This window comes from Bradysia coprophila, chromosome II (assembly GCF_014529535.1).
Source record: "Bradysia coprophila strain Holo2 chromosome II, BU_Bcop_v1, whole genome shotgun sequence".
In the NCBI taxonomy this organism is placed as follows: domain Eukaryota; kingdom Metazoa; phylum Arthropoda; class Insecta; order Diptera; family Sciaridae; genus Bradysia; species Bradysia coprophila.
This window is the reverse complement of record NC_050735.1, coordinates 3,034,163-3,050,229: the sequence shown is the minus strand read 5'-3', so window position 1 is coordinate 3,050,229 and position 16,067 is coordinate 3,034,163. Positions and strand designations below refer to the sequence as shown.

The window sequence follows — 16,067 nt, the reverse complement described above, 5'->3', positions numbered from 1 at the left end:
TCTTGCGTCAAAACATCTGCAATCTTATAAAGAATGGTAAAATAACAACAAAAGGTTCGAAAATATCAAAAATAATCAAGAAACTGACATCAAACAATGAAATTGTCATACTAAAAGCCGATAAAGGAAACTGCACCGTAGTAATGAACAGGCAAGACTATCATAACAAAATTAATCAACTTTTACAAGAAGGTCCATATGAAAAATTATCACTAGACCCAACTCAAAACTATTTACAAAATTTAAAAAACCAATGCAAAATTCTAAAAGACAACCGTCGAATGAGTCAAGAACTACATAAAGAAATCATCAATCACAACCCCAGAACTTCTAAATTTTTCGGACTTCCCAAAACTCATAAAGAGGGACTACCATTTCGACCAATAAATGATTACAGAAATTCTGTTTATTACAAACTAGCAAAATTTCTTAACAAACACATTTCAATTTCCAACCAAAATTCACAGTCAAGCGTCAAGAATTCTTATGGAATGTTGAATGATCTAAGGAAGATTCAACTACAAGAAAACGAAATTCTAGTCTCATTTGATGTCAAAAGCTTATATACAAACCTACCGATTGAAGCCACCATCGAAGCAGTGAAAGAACGTCTCGAAGAAGATCAAACATGGAAAGAAAAACTGAATGAAAATCTAACCACTGAAGACATGACCGACCTTCTAAGAACATGTTTATCCAACACATATTTTCAATACAACAACGAATACTATCTACAAAAAGACGGATGTCCTATGGGCTCACCGATTTCAGGAACCGTTGCAGACATTTTTCTTCAAAAATTGGAAAAAGAGATAGTAAAAAACCATCCAAAGATTCGTTATTGGAAAAGATATGTCGACGACGTTTTGGCAATCATTGATAAAGACAGCGTAGATGAAATTTTATCCTCAATCAACGGATATAATCAAAAAATTGAATTCACGATAGAGAAAGAAAAAGACGATCAAATTGCATTCTTAGACATGCTAATCATTCGACAAAACGATAACACATTGAAAACGAGAGTCTACAGAAAATGCACGCATACAGATCGATATCTAAATTACAAATCTTTCCACCACATTTCAAACAAAATGTCAGTTGTTGATGCATTGACTTACAGAGCATTTGCAATCTGCAACGATGAATTCATTGATGACGAATTATCTCACATTCGAAACGTTCTCGGAAAAAATAATTATCCATCAAGCTTTATTTCAAACAGAATCGAAAAAATGAGGACAAAATTTATATCAAATAACAATGAACAGCAAATAGAAACAACACCAATTGAAATCGAACCGTTACATAACAACATCGAGCAAACAAACGCATTACCAAACAATGATCACACCGTACCATGTGATTCCATAGCAATTAACAATACCGAAGAAACTCGAGCAAAAGATGATCAATGGATAGCAATTCCATACGTTGGAAACCTATCAAATAAAATTGCTGGAATTCTCAGACGAAAATTGAAGTGGAAAATAACATTTACTCCAGGAACGAAAATTTTGCATATGCTGAATCCACTCAAAGATGAAGAGGAACATACACCTCCAGGAATTTACGAAATTCCTTGTAACACATGTAATGCCAAATACATTGGAGAAACCGAACGCCCATTCCCAATCAGAAAAGAAGAGCACGAAGGTTATGTTCGAAGACGAGAATACAAAAAATCTGCAATAGTAAAACATATCACGCGAAAAAAAGGTCACAGTATAAACTGGGACAATTCTAAAATAATCATGACAGAGCGAAAATTCCATTTGCGAAAAATCAAAGAAGGTTTATTCATCCAACAGTCGATAACACCAACAATGAACACGGACAACGGATATAAACTAAGCAATGCATGGAATCCAATTATTCCAATTTTAACAAGAAAGCTTTGAAACAAAATTTTCAGTTATAGTTTTACCCTGATGATGACAACAGTCGTTTGTCGAAAGCTTGGTTAATAAAAACTTTAAACCACTAAACCACTAATCCAATTATTCAAAAAATCAAGAAACATTAGCATAATTTACAGTTTAATTGCTAAACATTTCTCAAAAGTACAAGCAACGACAGTTTGCCCTCGAAAAAAATATAATACGATGTCGGCGAAATATACTGGCATAGCATATCATCTACTTAAAACATCATCAATTCATTTTGAAATTCAATTAACTTCTGAACACCTTTAATCCCTCAAACAGAACACCTATAAACATCAACACTATATAATAGGATATACTGTTAAATGTTAAATAACATCAAAAATTATCTCATCCACAACCGCTAACGCGTTTATATCGTCACACGAGAAAGCCAGCCTCCCTTGAACCCCCTCCGACAAAGAACTTTTCAAATTTTCGTCATTCTTTGGCAGTTTATTAATTTTCCTCTTCATCTGAGCGACATGGATTTAAATTAAAATGAAAAATAAAGTTTTTCGCTGGTTTTTCACTTTTTCGTCGAAGTTTTCAACTCTTCAGTTGGGGTTTCAGTGAAACAAGTGCTGAGATAGTTTGTTATTTTTCTCTATGGAGTTTCTGTTTTTTTTTTTTTTTTGTTGGGGGAAGGGTATAGTCGTGACATCTGAACCTTTTGTTTTATGTAACAATTTTCTCCATAAAAAATAATATTTAAGCGGAATGATGTATGGTCGAGTGGGACGTCGGAAAAAGTGGTGTTTAATGAGCTCTTACCTCAATAAAATTCTTTTGCTGTAGTTAAGTTCCATAATTAATTTCGTCGGTTAATTGTGGATACATTCCCTGATGTCTTATAATCCAATAAATCCTATTATCCCAACACACGTTATGTAACACTCAAACCACAAACATTTATACATTATGTAAAAAAAAAATTGATCTTAAGAAAGACACTTCAAACGAAAAAAACGAGAAAATATACGAAGAAAAAAGATAAAGAAATTTTCGAGAACCGAGATAAATCCACTCGAAAAGAAAAAAAAATAATTTCTATCACAACGTCTCACCCAATGAGTACAAGAGTATGGATAAATAGATAAATTGAAAATCAAATCATATTTTTTCCATTTACAGGTAAATAATTTGGCACATCACTTAGTTCAGCTGTTTTTTTTTTTATCTCGTCTAACTTCCACAAATCGAATTTGAATAACCGTTAAGGTAACATTGTCATTTGAATTCAAAAATTTATCTCTATTAACACTCGGATTAATTTACGGTTATACATTATTGAAGTCTAAGCATGACTACGGCCTTAACTACAATTAAAATTATTTATTTATTTTTCCAATTTCATTTTGTTTAATTGTACAATTAAAATTAGAGCTACATTCACACACAACTTTTATTATTGTGAATTCAATGTTATATTTTAGGAATACAAATTTATGAATGAATTTTTTTATTAATAACCGACCGAAACGGATAGTTTCACGCCACCGATCTATTTGGCACTAGACTGTTCCTCCAAAAAAATGCGCCTACTGGAACCGTGGAGCCGAAAGTAAAGATTCTCTCTCCAACTTTTTCTTTTTCTCGTTGAACAGTAAAATGAGAAAGGAGTCGGCGCTTTCACTTAACGTTCATATATCGAAGATTCCAACCAGAAATTTGAAATATCTACTTTTCGATGGTTTGTTTTCGCGGTAAACCGAAGTCCTTCTTATACAAAATCGAAAGACGATTAATGTGAATGTAAGGGCATGCAGAAATTCGAAACGTTGTGTTTCACTTGTCACTTTTTGGAATGTAAGTTGCATAATTAATTATTGTAATCCACTTAATTGTCGTTAGCCGCTTTTTTTGTTATTAACTACCACACCGGGGAGCTGTCTGTCATTTCAATTTAACGTGTAGAATAAGTTAAGGTTGGCTCGTTCGGTATATGTTTTTAATGTAGGTGGAAGCACGGGACTTCGGTGGGTTTTGAAATTAAATTTCTTAATTTTGGTGGGTTTCGTTTGTTTCTTTCGGTTTATTTGTTCCACACGTATAGATCATCTTCAAGACCGTTTGAAATGCCATCCACGTCAAGAAATGCCATCCACGTTAAGTAAATCTCATACAAATGAACGAATGAACGAAACATTTAACTAAACTTAAGTAAGACTGAAAGTACCGTATCTTGAAGATGATCTATTCCACCACAGAAGTAGCGTTTGCCTTTACGTTTCTTTAATTCCACACGCACGTGTGAGTGAAACGACATTCCTTACGCTTTTTTTGTTGACAACGTGTAGAACGATGTGGAACAATTAAAACTGTAGAATGCTAACCAATTACATTGAGTTGAGTTTAATGTCAAATAAAATATATATTCAAGGTCTTTACTTTGTGCTAATGAAATCCTTTTTAACCAAGCAATCTACGTACCTTCGAATTAAAAATACTTGAACTTGTTGACAACATGTAAAAAACAAAAATTAAAATCCACTTGTCAACGGTCAATACACGAACAAATTCCTTAATCTATAGATTAAGAAACTCACGAAGACAGCTGGCAGCAAATTTCGAACGTTTCAGTACTATGCTTCAACAGATTTTTAGTACACAAAAAGACGTTTTCTGGAGATACATGATCATTGTGTATTGGTGTATATATAGGTTTCTTCCAAGGTGAAATGAAATGTCAAACCGTCATCCATAGAGCCATAGCCTCAACCAACGCACCAAGTGCGTTGCCTCAACACTATTAGCAATGCAATTGTCAAAATAACAAAGAAAAATAAGTTGTGGTTATGGTTCTATGGATGCACGACAAAGTAAAGTTAACCAGGCAGGAGCGCCGATTTGACTAGGGACCTGAATAATCTAGTAGCCCTATATTTTTTGCGAATAAAATTTTTCAATTTATGTCAGTGTTCATTTGAGTTCATTTTCATCCAGTGTATTAGGTCCCTTATTTGACGCTTCGAAAATGAACCGCTCCTGCCTGGCTTATTTTACTCTGCCGTGATGGATGGCATCGGTTCATTTTGTTCGGCTTAAGAGGCACCGGCACTTAGCTACAATTGTAGCCTACATTTGCGTGTTTCGTATTTCATTTTTGTTAATATCTTTTCATCAAAATCCTTTTTGAAAAATGTACGACCGCAATTCTGACCATGAATGTGTTAGCTTTCAACAGAAATTAGTTTTGGTTGTAGTCGTTTGACCAGCTCTGAGAAAAGTGAGCAGTGCAATGAAATTTTCACTTTTCACTGAAACTGCTCATTGTTCTCGGAGCTGGTCAAATTGCTGCAACCAAAACTATTTTCTGTTGAAAGCTGACACATTCGTGGTCGGAATTGCGGTCGTACATTTTTGAAAATGAATTCTAGTGGAAATACATCATCGAAAGTAAACTAAAATCCAGCATTTTAAAAACGCCCAAATGTATGCTTTTCAGGAAAGCATTGCCATGCCTCTTAACCCATTTATAAAATATGTTGCCTAAGCATATTGCCTTCAAAGCGTCACCGTTTGAAAGCATATTTTCGGTGCATAATGCTAAGGATAAGTTGCAAAGATCAAATGAACTGTGATTAACGAAATTACACGGTTCTACCAGCATGAAAGACTTGAATGTGAAATTAATATCTAAATTTAAGCTTCAATGGTTCATCTTCCCTAACATTGTTGATGTGGTCGGTATTACAATCTGTTTCTATAGTACAAAATGCATAGAAGCTGTTTGTATCGTCTCTCAACTTTCAATAAATGCTAAATAAGTTGCAAAGATCAGGTGAACTGTAATGAACGTATTTACGCGTATAACATTCATAAAGGATTCAATATACCTTTGTCGCTTGCAAAGCGTCATCCAATGAAAGCATATTTTCTTTGCATAGAGGCGTATGCTATAAGGATAAGTTGCAAAGATCAAATGAACTGTACTGAACAGAACGAAAAGTGAAATTACGCAGTTTATTCCAGCATGAATGTCTGGATTGTTAAAATTATATATTAAGAGGCACCGGTACTTTGCCGAAAAGCATACATTAGGGCGATTTTTAAATACTGGTTTTTTGTTAACTTTTGATATGGCAACTATTCAAAATTGAAGCTTCAATTATTTAAAATTGTTGTTGTAATAATAAATAAGAAGCTTCAATGTTTCATCTTCCCTGACGGTTGTTATGTTGTCGGCATACAATCCGTTTCTATAGGACAAAATGCATGAGCGAGTTGCCTGGAAATTTACACCACAGAAAATTTTCGCATTGTCTACCAATTTCCTAATTGAATGAACGTGCAATTTTTAAGTGGAAAACTTTGTTTTTACCTCATTTCATTCATAATTTTTTCCTTCTTTTATTTAAAAAAAATATATTTCACAGCACAGCATAGTGTCAGGCCTGTGTTGAAAGTTGTAATTGCATTTTTTTTCTTGCGCTCAACAAATTTTCCAACAAAACAAATTCAATTACCGAGAACTTAATTGTTTTTATTGGCTCTCATACCTTCAATCTCTCGCTTGTTTTCCGCCGTAATATAATCAGAATGCTAATCAGTTCAGTTTCAGGTTATGCTATAGATTTTTCATGTTGAAGATGTCGTAGAATGTAGTTCCCTTGACAAAAAGTAATACTGATTATTTTAAAATTTTCTACATTTATTGGTTAAAAACGTTCGTAACGCTTATTCTCACGATAACTCGAGTAATTCTTAACCGATTTTCAAGACTTTTATTTAAACCGACAAAGAATAAAATTCTTGAGGTTGAATTCGAACATGGATAATATGGAAGCTAATCCTTTCTTTTTTCCACCATAACTCGAGTATAATTCTTCATGCACCGATTTTGATTTGCTTTAATCGACGAAGAATTGAATTCCTGAGGTAGATGAATATTACCGGAGCAGCGAGATGGGAGGAATTCTATTTAGATGTTTTTTCCTTGTTAACTTGAATAATTCTAACCCAATTTACAAAATGTCGTCAAAGGATTATGTAACTTCAGGTTGTAGATAGATAATATTGGATTAGCTACATGTGAAGTGTTTTATGTGTTATTCCTTTCAATCTTGTTGCGTAATATAGAAAAAACATAGAGATTTCTAGCTTCCAGCACGACGAGTTGTCGAATGGAATCGAATTCACTAAAAACATTTTTAACATAAGTTATGAACAACATTTTCTCTACGGTATGTCCGTGACACGTGACGTCGTCCTTTTTATCAATCGGTCTAAAAGTAAATTATTAACAACAGTCATGGCTTGGGGTCCAAAAATCAATTGAAAACATTTTTATTCAAGGGACCAGACCCACCAGAATTTTGGGGCGTAGTTAATTCGAATCGAATGTCCAATTCACGCTGTAAGTGCGCTTCAGAATTTGAATTTTGGTTGATTGAGTAGAACAAATGAATTAAAATAGCTATTTGTTCACCAAGGGGAAAAAATGGAAGCTTCATTTCGAGTTTTTCTACTTTCTTTCCGAGGTCAATACAAGCAAGGCTCCCGACGTTTCAGCTGAGGTGAGAAAGAGTAATTTATGCAACTAGTTGGGAAAAGGGATAGTTTTTGTCACAAGATGTGCTGTTATCAAACGATCGAAGCATCGTGTGCTAAAAACTATCAAATACACATCGTGTGCCTAAAAAAGCATTTTTCCACTCAATTTTTCATAGTCGGCGAACTTTGACGACTCACAAAACATACTTTTTCGTCAAACTTCTTTCGGTTTTTATTTTCTCCAACTAAATTGGACCCCATTTAGTCGCATAAGACTAATACAGCTAACAAAAATCTAAAAGTAAGTTTTTGGTAGAGGTCAAAATATGTGGGCAACCGAAAACTCGAAAATTTAGCTTCTTTGTTTTTACGCAAGTTGTAAATCGATTCTAAAAAAAATTTAAAATTGATATTTGACATCTAGGGACGAAAACAATTATTTGTGGACTACGCCAGTCTCGGTCCCTTACCCATCGCACAACCACAACTATACAACTCTGTGTTTGATTTGGGTTTGCAAATTTGCCTACCGCGATAAAATACCTCACTGATATAAGGCTGTATATAAAAGACTCGTACTAATACTTGCGCAAGCGCTCGTATACGTACACATCTCTTATATACAGCCTTATAGCAGTAATGTACTACTAATTTCCAACAGACTAACGTCGTCAATTTGGTTCTGTTTCCGACTGTACCTTTGCAAACAAAATTTCCATATTTTTACGTTTACAATAAATTCATTTTATTTAAATATAAAGGATGTGCTTAGCTACAATTAATAAATTTTTTAAATAAGTTCTCATATCTATTCATTACAATTAATTAACCAATGATTTATAGTTGAAAAGCAAATGATAAAAAAAAGTTAGAAAACAAGAAACGAATCAAGAACGGAAGATCATTCAAAATATGAAATTATTTGACGATAATACCGAAGCAATTTCTTGTTAATGTTTAATTATTTGACGGCATTAGTAGTAGATACATTGATTAAAATTTCTGGTATAATAACAATTCCAAAATGATTTTCTTGCTTTTGTTTCAAACATTAGTTTAGTTATGAGGCATAGGTATCATTAGTTTGTTGTTTAGATTTAAAAAAAAAAACTTAGAACTTAGTCTCTTCATTCTAGAAAAAAATCATAAAAAAATTATTTAGTTCAGACTTTATCGCTCAAAGGATCCGCGTAACCAAAAAAATTTATTCTGGAAAATAACAATTTTATCACTGAAATTCTCGATTCAAAAGTAAAGAGAACAATCAAAATCGCAGTCTGGTTTCGATTGCGGAAACAATTTAAACAAATTAATAAATTCTAGGACTCGTACGTATCGATTAGCAATAGTGTGATGGTCTCAGTTGCAATTTTTGTGTTTTGTTTTACCCATCAAATGAAAATTTATGAAAAAAAGAATGGAATTCGGTCGTCTGGAACATATAAGAACATATAAGTTTCAACCCTTTTATCACACCGCTGAGAATTTCTATTGGCTTAGACGATCGCATGCCTAATTGCATCCAATCCGAATGGCTCACGCAAAATGATGACTTATAATCGTAATCCCTCTAATAACCACGTTGTAATTACGAGTTAAATTGACTTTTCTGCACTTTAACTTTTACATACTTCGCAAATTAAAATATTGAGATAATCCGATTAAGAACATAGAACAAGGTCAATGACACCTACACTCTTGTGCGAATAAGTGGGATCGATTCGATCAATTCAGCATCATAAAAATTCGCAAACTTTAGATGACACTCTGTGCATAAATCGACCTCGTGATTCACATCTAGAGCCTAATAAAGTACTTTGCACTCGATGTTATAAATAACCATTTTACAAGGCTTTGCAAGTAATTGTACGTTATACTGTCGTGCTGAAATATTTATTACTAAGACGTGTGAAAAGATTTTAGTTCAAACCGAAGCCTCGGGCGATATCTTGCACCCTCGAAACAACAATTTTCTCATCAAGAATGTACATGTCGAACTTGATGACAGAAAGTGCAAAAACCTATGGCCTTATATGAGCCCATAATGATGCATTTCTTGGCTGTAAGCATGAAAAATACCTTACGCAATTGGTCTATTGTTTGAAGATTGTCAATTTAAATAACTGGATTATAGCCGAAAGCTTCCTGTTCGTCAAGTCAAAAGAAAAATCACTAAACAATTACGTGATCTGTGATCCACTATTATGTTCCACAAATTGAAATTTAGCTGCGAAATGAATGATAAAAGATAATGACTCTATGTGTGTGCTTTACAATGAATCGGAATGTTCAAACTTTTGACGAAAGATTCAGATTTTATAAATCTGTACTGTTAGATCCGGTTCGAAAATTTCTCATCGATGTACAAATCGATTGTCGGTGTAAATAATTTGTGGGCTGAGTGAATTTTTTACAGCTTTGTTCATAGTCCACAATTAGCACACGAAGTACGATTCCAGATCAATTCCATATTTTCTGTGCTTTTGTACGAAGAGCTTTCTGTAATTTTTTTTTTTGTTCGAGAGCTTTTCAGATCATCGATAATTTGAACGAATAATATCGTGTGGCTGTGAGTTCCAGTTTACGATTTGTTAGTGAGGCAAACCGATTCGTACAAGTCCATCACAAGTGCAACAAGACAAAAAAAAATTTCTGGTGAACATTTTTCCTTTCATGTATTTTTGTTTGTGTAAATTAAATTCCACTCAATATTTTGAATATCTTTTTCTCATTTTAGCAAATTTAGTAAGTTCGAATGTTATACTGAAATATTCTTAGAATTTCCATCCTCTTTCTTCCACATTTTTATTTTTTATTTCTTTAAATGACCGACAAAGATAGATTATACGCACTTATACGATGTGAAATCATATATTAACAATTGAATTTACTGGACGTTATGAGGCTCTTCACTCTCATGTTACTATCGCTCTCTCTCTCTCTTTGTATTCGTTCCAATTGTCAAAATTACAGGAACGCCTTGGCTCCACATCCAATTAAATCGTTTCGTTACTAATATACACCTAAAGTTACATGCTCACTTTTCAACAATCAAAAATATTTTGTTTTTGTTCTCTAAATACATTTACGGGGCCTGTTCCGCTTCAATACCGATTCGTTGGACTATTCATTTGTGAACTAACCGCAGCGGCAGTGGCATTCGCAGCGGCTCTTTGGACATGTTGGTTGTGAATGAACTCGTTCGTAAATTCAGCCTGAGCTTTACCAATACTAACCGAGTCCGAATGTCTGTAGATTGCGTGAATCTGTTGGAAATATGATTAATTGGCCATCATTACACCATCGAGGACATTCAATCGCATTCTTTACCTTTGTCAATAACATCACATTTCCAGCTGCGGCAGTGGCAAAGGAGATAGCAATGCACAGACATAACAATCCAACAATAATTCCTCCAGGCGTACCGTCAAATTGACTTAGAGCTATTCGAATAAGAACTTTATAGACAAAGTTTTCAAAATAATTTTTTTTTTGATTTTTACCAGTTATGAAACCGATGTATCCTGAGTTAGGTATGCCAATCGTCTGAATAATCAACATTATCATTTGGAAAAAGAAAATGAAGAAAAAGACCATGAAGTTGAAACTAGAATCACTGCGGAATGCTTTGTAGGCTGGACGGTACCTGAATCAACAAAAAATTGAATGTCGACGGTCAAGTCATTGTATTAGTTGTGACCTGAGAAAGTAATCAAATTTAGTACACAATTTTGATCGTTACCGATCTCCACTGATTTTCTGGATCCAAAATGTCCATTTGAAAGACTTTTGCCTATGGCCGTGCACTGAAAATCTTCAACACTGAACACTCATCTCCATAATTTAGTAAGCAGACAGATCCTTGGATGACAATGATTTAGGGACCTTTACATGACGAGATTGAGGGAGACGGAATGGTCGCATCATAAAACTAAAACAAAGCTTCCGATCCATACAGGTCGATAAATGCTTCGGGTACCACCAACCCATTAATTTAAAATTTTGGAATTAGTGAGCCTTTCACAGACGGCTATATTTTTAACGACAACTACAGAAACAAGCAGCTATGAGCTGTGGTCAGGTCATGGTCATAGATTCATTCGAAGTATAAGATGATGTTGATAATGTAGTAACGGATTTGATAGTCGTCTTATTGCCATCTGTTAAGTTAATAGCCGACAAGACCACAGGTCTCACTACACATAATGTAAACGAGGGTGACGTGTCTAAGAAGGACGCGACAAAAGTATATAACCAACAAAGAATGGTCATTGTTGCGATTTCAATAGAACTTTTGAAGTGACGTTTCGAACCCTCATGCTTCCAAAGTAGTCAATTGGATTTACACGTCAGTCTTTAGACCCATTTTACTCAACGGTTCTTTTCTATGGAACCACAAATGTTAGACAAACTCAATTTGAACGATGGGCATGCAAAGCTATCACAGGAGTATGACACTTAGCTCCCACGGCAGCCTTAGAAGAATTTTCGATCTTACTCCTCTGTACATTCTGGCGGAGACAGAGACACTCTCAGTGCTTAGTAGACTTAGTAGACTAAGTAGACATTCAGCAATATGGTATAGGTCTAATTTCTTACAATCATCCATTTGAAGACAGACTGCATCAATCCAATGTTCCAAACATCGCTGAACGATTTTACTGAAAGGATAACTTGCTGCCATTGGCAAATAGCACTTTTCAGATAAATTATGCCTGATAAATGATCAAGCGGGAGCAGCAGTTTTCTGCGAAGTCCCAAATGTAGAATTGTCTATTCCTCTGGGAAAATTTAGCTTCATTTATTTAGCTGAAATCATGGGTGTACTTAAATGTTGTGAAACTCTTACTAACTTCCTTCAAGAAGTTATAAAGCTGAGAATAGTCAATGAAGTGATTGCAATCTACACATATATCCATGCGGCTGTCAAAGCATAATATAAACGTAGTCCTAGAAGGGTGCGACCAAAATATATAACCAATGAAGGATGGTCTTTGGAGGGATTTAAATAAAACGTTTGCAGTGACGTTTCGAACATTCCATGCTATCATATAGAAAACGTTAGCGCTACACCAATCGAAATGTGATGCTGCTGCAATTCCATTCACCTGAAACTTGAGTTCCGTATTTTTTGTGATCCGCTGAAGAGTTGCATTACCTTCGGTGTTTAAAACACCACTCACAATACTCTGACTTTTAACATTTCTCATAGCAAAAACATTTCTTTCTGACCCATTTAGCAGAGAAACAATTAATAGAATAAATACCCAGAGGTCAACAGGTCAAATTAACCGAAAACAAAAACAATTCAGCCCAATCAACGATCGAAAATCGACATCCAATGCCCTTCTGAAATATGCGAAGCCCACTCTACCGAGATAAGTCGTCTATCTAATCAGTGTTTTGTTTGTGTACTTTCAAATGCACAAAAAGCAAATCAAAAAGAGATTCAGTTGTCAATATCTCACTACAATAAATCGAACCGTAAACATCAAAAACCTACGGTCTACACGTATCTATATGAGGATGTGACACATCCACATGTGACGGTATGTGTGTAGTGTAAGATGGTTTCGTATTACTCATCAGTCAAACTTGATGCAATACGATGTAGGAAGAGTAGGGTACTCACCAGCACATGAAAGACAAAGGTGTAAACAAGGCTGCGTACATGATGGCCAAACCGAATGTGGCATACTGGCCACTGTGGAACATAAGTATCATCGCTCCCACGATGTTTGTGGCCATCACAAGAGCGTAAACTGTTGATTGGAAGGCATAGTCTTAATGACAGCGAACACACATTCCAGTGTCACAGAAAACTTACACATCCATAGGTAGTACAGATGCCGGACAATTTTTTGGAACTCTATCGGAATCTCTACCGCTATGTCCTGGTAGAAGCACGGCTGAAAACAGCATTTCTCTGGCAATGGAGGCCAATTGTTGCGTCTAACGCCATTGGTATTGTTCCGTCTCAATTCAGCCTCACGTCTTTCGATATCGGCAGCTCTACGCTCCAGTTCTTCTTGTTGACGCTGGAATTTCGAATTTTAATTTAGATGGAACATCACATCGAAATCCTTGACGTCGACAAATAATAAAAGTGTTGCAGCACCAAAAAAAAAAGCAGCTCACCTGTAATTCAGCCGTCGAAATTTGTGGTGCACCTTGTGTACCATATGCTTGTCGTGATGATTGATTGTATGCAGGAATTTGTGGTTGTTGTCCAACATTGCCATCACTAAATTTGTTTGGTTTCGCATTTTCATTCTCGAACGGATGATAGTCGTCCAGTACTACTATGGCTTGATTCACCGCATTCGATCGAACGGGTGTTGTGGCAACAACCGGATCCTATGCAATCGCAAAATTATACAAAGAACAATCAATTGATTTACGATTTTTTTTTTCATTGTGCCGAGAGGCGAAAACGGATGACACATACTGCGAAGGGATTATCAATATTTGGTTCACCGAAAGGGTTCTCGTCAAATTTGTCCATTCTTTCTTGCTTGATTCTAACTGTAGCGGGCGATACTGTTTGATCTTGATTCTGTTTTGTTTGGTAAATGTTTGTTGATTGAATCACCGAATGCTTGGGTTGGCAATTTTTAGATTCTCACGATAAAAACATCTTTTATAAAATTCAATAAAAATGACAGCTCATTCGTTGGACTTTTTTTCTTGTTCGAATTTCGATTGTAGTAGATGAGACTAGTACTTGACGGCGTAGTTATTCAGACAGTGAGTTTTAAATTCACGCCCCAATTAGATACTTTCAAATTGGAAATGTAAGATGTACTGTCAATAGGTCTGTAGATCTGTTCCAGGTGTAAAGTCTGTAAAGTTTACTCTCAAACGTCATCCACAGAGCCATAACTTCAACGATTTTCCATACATCTTCAATATCTTCATACATTTTCCACTTCACTTGGGACAGATCTATGCATCAAGGTTCTGAAACAACGATACATTAATACAATCATGATGACTTCTAGCACAGAGATTTGAAACGGAAATTTCTTTTCTATAGAGTGTTTAAGAGAGATAGAGAGATGGCGAAACGACAACCTATTGTTCCATCACGGGGTCTGCTGTCAGATTCTTTTGACGACAGCAGACTTCGAGTTTATTATCCATCTCGCTCTACTTAAACACCGTATAAGCTGATGGAGGTGATGTCACCACCTTCGTGATAAACTTTCTGTGGCAGTGTTATAAGAAAAACTACTGAAGCTACTGAACCATCTACTAGCTCCAGCTCCACCCTTCGAAGTTTTGATATTCGTCCAGCTGCCTGAACAACTTTTACAAGCTCTTCAGCATTCCTTATGGACACCAAAATTTCGTCTAAAGGTGACAAAGGCGACCCAGGTCCTTTATAAATCTCATTCAAAAATCCCTGAAAATTTTGAGCCGCGTTCAAGGCGAAATGGGTTCTGCGGAAAATCTAAAAAAAGCGAATGATGGAAATAATGTCGATGTGGTATGGCATAGCACTGTCAGTGCGTTGGGTCACGATAGCTACATGTTGTAGCCACCAGATGGATGGAGATCGATGCCATTCATAATTCGGTGTCATGGTGTAATGGGGAAGACGGCTGAGATGATGAAGGTCTACAAATATTGGGTTAAACGATAAAGTTAAAATCTATCTTTATCGAAATGTACACGCATGATTTTAGGGAAAGGCAACGGCGTTGATATGATTTAATGCTAAATGTCTATTTTTCATTTCGATCTGACAGGTCAACCTGAAGATGACCTAAACGGTGTGCCCCAAGGTGCTGCAAGTAAAATGAGTATAACTTCCAGTGCCTTTCCATTGCACATTTGGGTCTGAGAGAAGGAAGTATATTTTGGACCAGTTATTTTAACTTGCCTTCTAGAATATGTCAAATATTCGTGTGAAAATACAAGGTAAATATAGTGTGAAGGTAATGCCATCTACACTATATTATCTACCTTGTGAAAATAGACTGCTATGATCAGAGCGAGAGTTCCGAATACCAGTTAATTATAACTTGCCTTGGAGTCTATAAGTGGACCTCTCGCTACGACTGTTATCTATTTTCACAAGGTAGATAATATACCTTCACACTATATTTACCATCACACGAATTTTTGACATATTCTATAAGGCAAGTTAAAACAACTGGTCCAAAAAAGACTTCCTCCTCTTCAATCAGACCCAAATGTGCAATGGAAAGGTACTGAAAGTTATACTCATTTTACTTCAAGCACCCTGTGGCGCACCGTTGACACTCGCGATAATTTTCATTTTCGCAAGTAACCTTACGTAACAAACAAGGACGTAATGTACTATTAATCTGTTGACTAGATATCTTATAGCCAACTGAGTAGTAGTTAACCTGAACGCATGAATTTGAATGAGTGTAAAGTGGTTTACTCTTAGAAAGATATATTATGATGAAAGAGAAAGAAATATTTTGACAAGTACCCCAAGGCAAGTTATAACAAACTGGTCTTCGGTCTTCCCACTCTCATCATAACGCTCTATAAACTGTTTAAATCGATAGAAAGACCAATTTTGTCAGTTGATATCACTTTTGTTCAGTTTTCGCTGTAGGTGTAGCTGTCAAATAAAGCAACACAAAATTGAAATCGACAATGGAATGTTTA

At 35.3% G+C, this 16,067-nt stretch overlaps 2 protein-coding genes and 1 long non-coding RNA gene across 5 annotated transcripts in view; 1 reads left to right on the top strand and 2 right to left on the bottom strand.

The window, feature by feature from the left end:
* LOC119066502 overlaps positions 1 to 2,900 on the bottom strand; it is a 204,219-nt gene extending 201,319 nt beyond the window's left edge. For all 3 annotated transcript variants that reach the window (XM_037169016.1, XM_037169024.1, XM_037169032.1), the window contains exon 1: positions 2,700 to 2,900. The gene's annotated coding sequence lies outside the window, so the exon portion shown is untranslated. The remainder of the gene's footprint in view (positions 1 to 2,699) is intronic.
* Positions 2,901 to 9,775: 6,875 nt separating this feature from the next.
* Positions 9,776 to 10,060, top strand: LOC119067303. The gene is made up of 2 exons (XR_005085906.1): positions 9,776 to 9,868; positions 9,945 to 10,060. It is a non-coding gene; the product is annotated as an uncharacterized LOC119067303 (long non-coding RNA).
* A 19-nt stretch (positions 10,061 to 10,079) lies between these two features.
* LOC119067084 (secretory carrier-associated membrane protein 5) lies at positions 10,080 to 14,117 on the bottom strand. The gene is made up of 7 exons (XM_037169845.1): positions 13,870 to 14,117; positions 13,560 to 13,778; positions 13,249 to 13,459; positions 13,054 to 13,183; positions 10,925 to 11,067; positions 10,752 to 10,864; positions 10,080 to 10,687 (listed from the first exon to the last, which is right to left on the bottom strand). The coding sequence occupies exons 1-7, from the start codon at positions 13,924 to 13,926 to the stop codon at positions 10,526 to 10,528; spliced, it is 1,035 nt and encodes a 344-aa protein (XP_037025740.1). The 5' UTR covers positions 13,927 to 14,117; the 3' UTR covers positions 10,080 to 10,525.
* Positions 14,118 to 16,067: the final 1,950 nt, after the last annotated feature.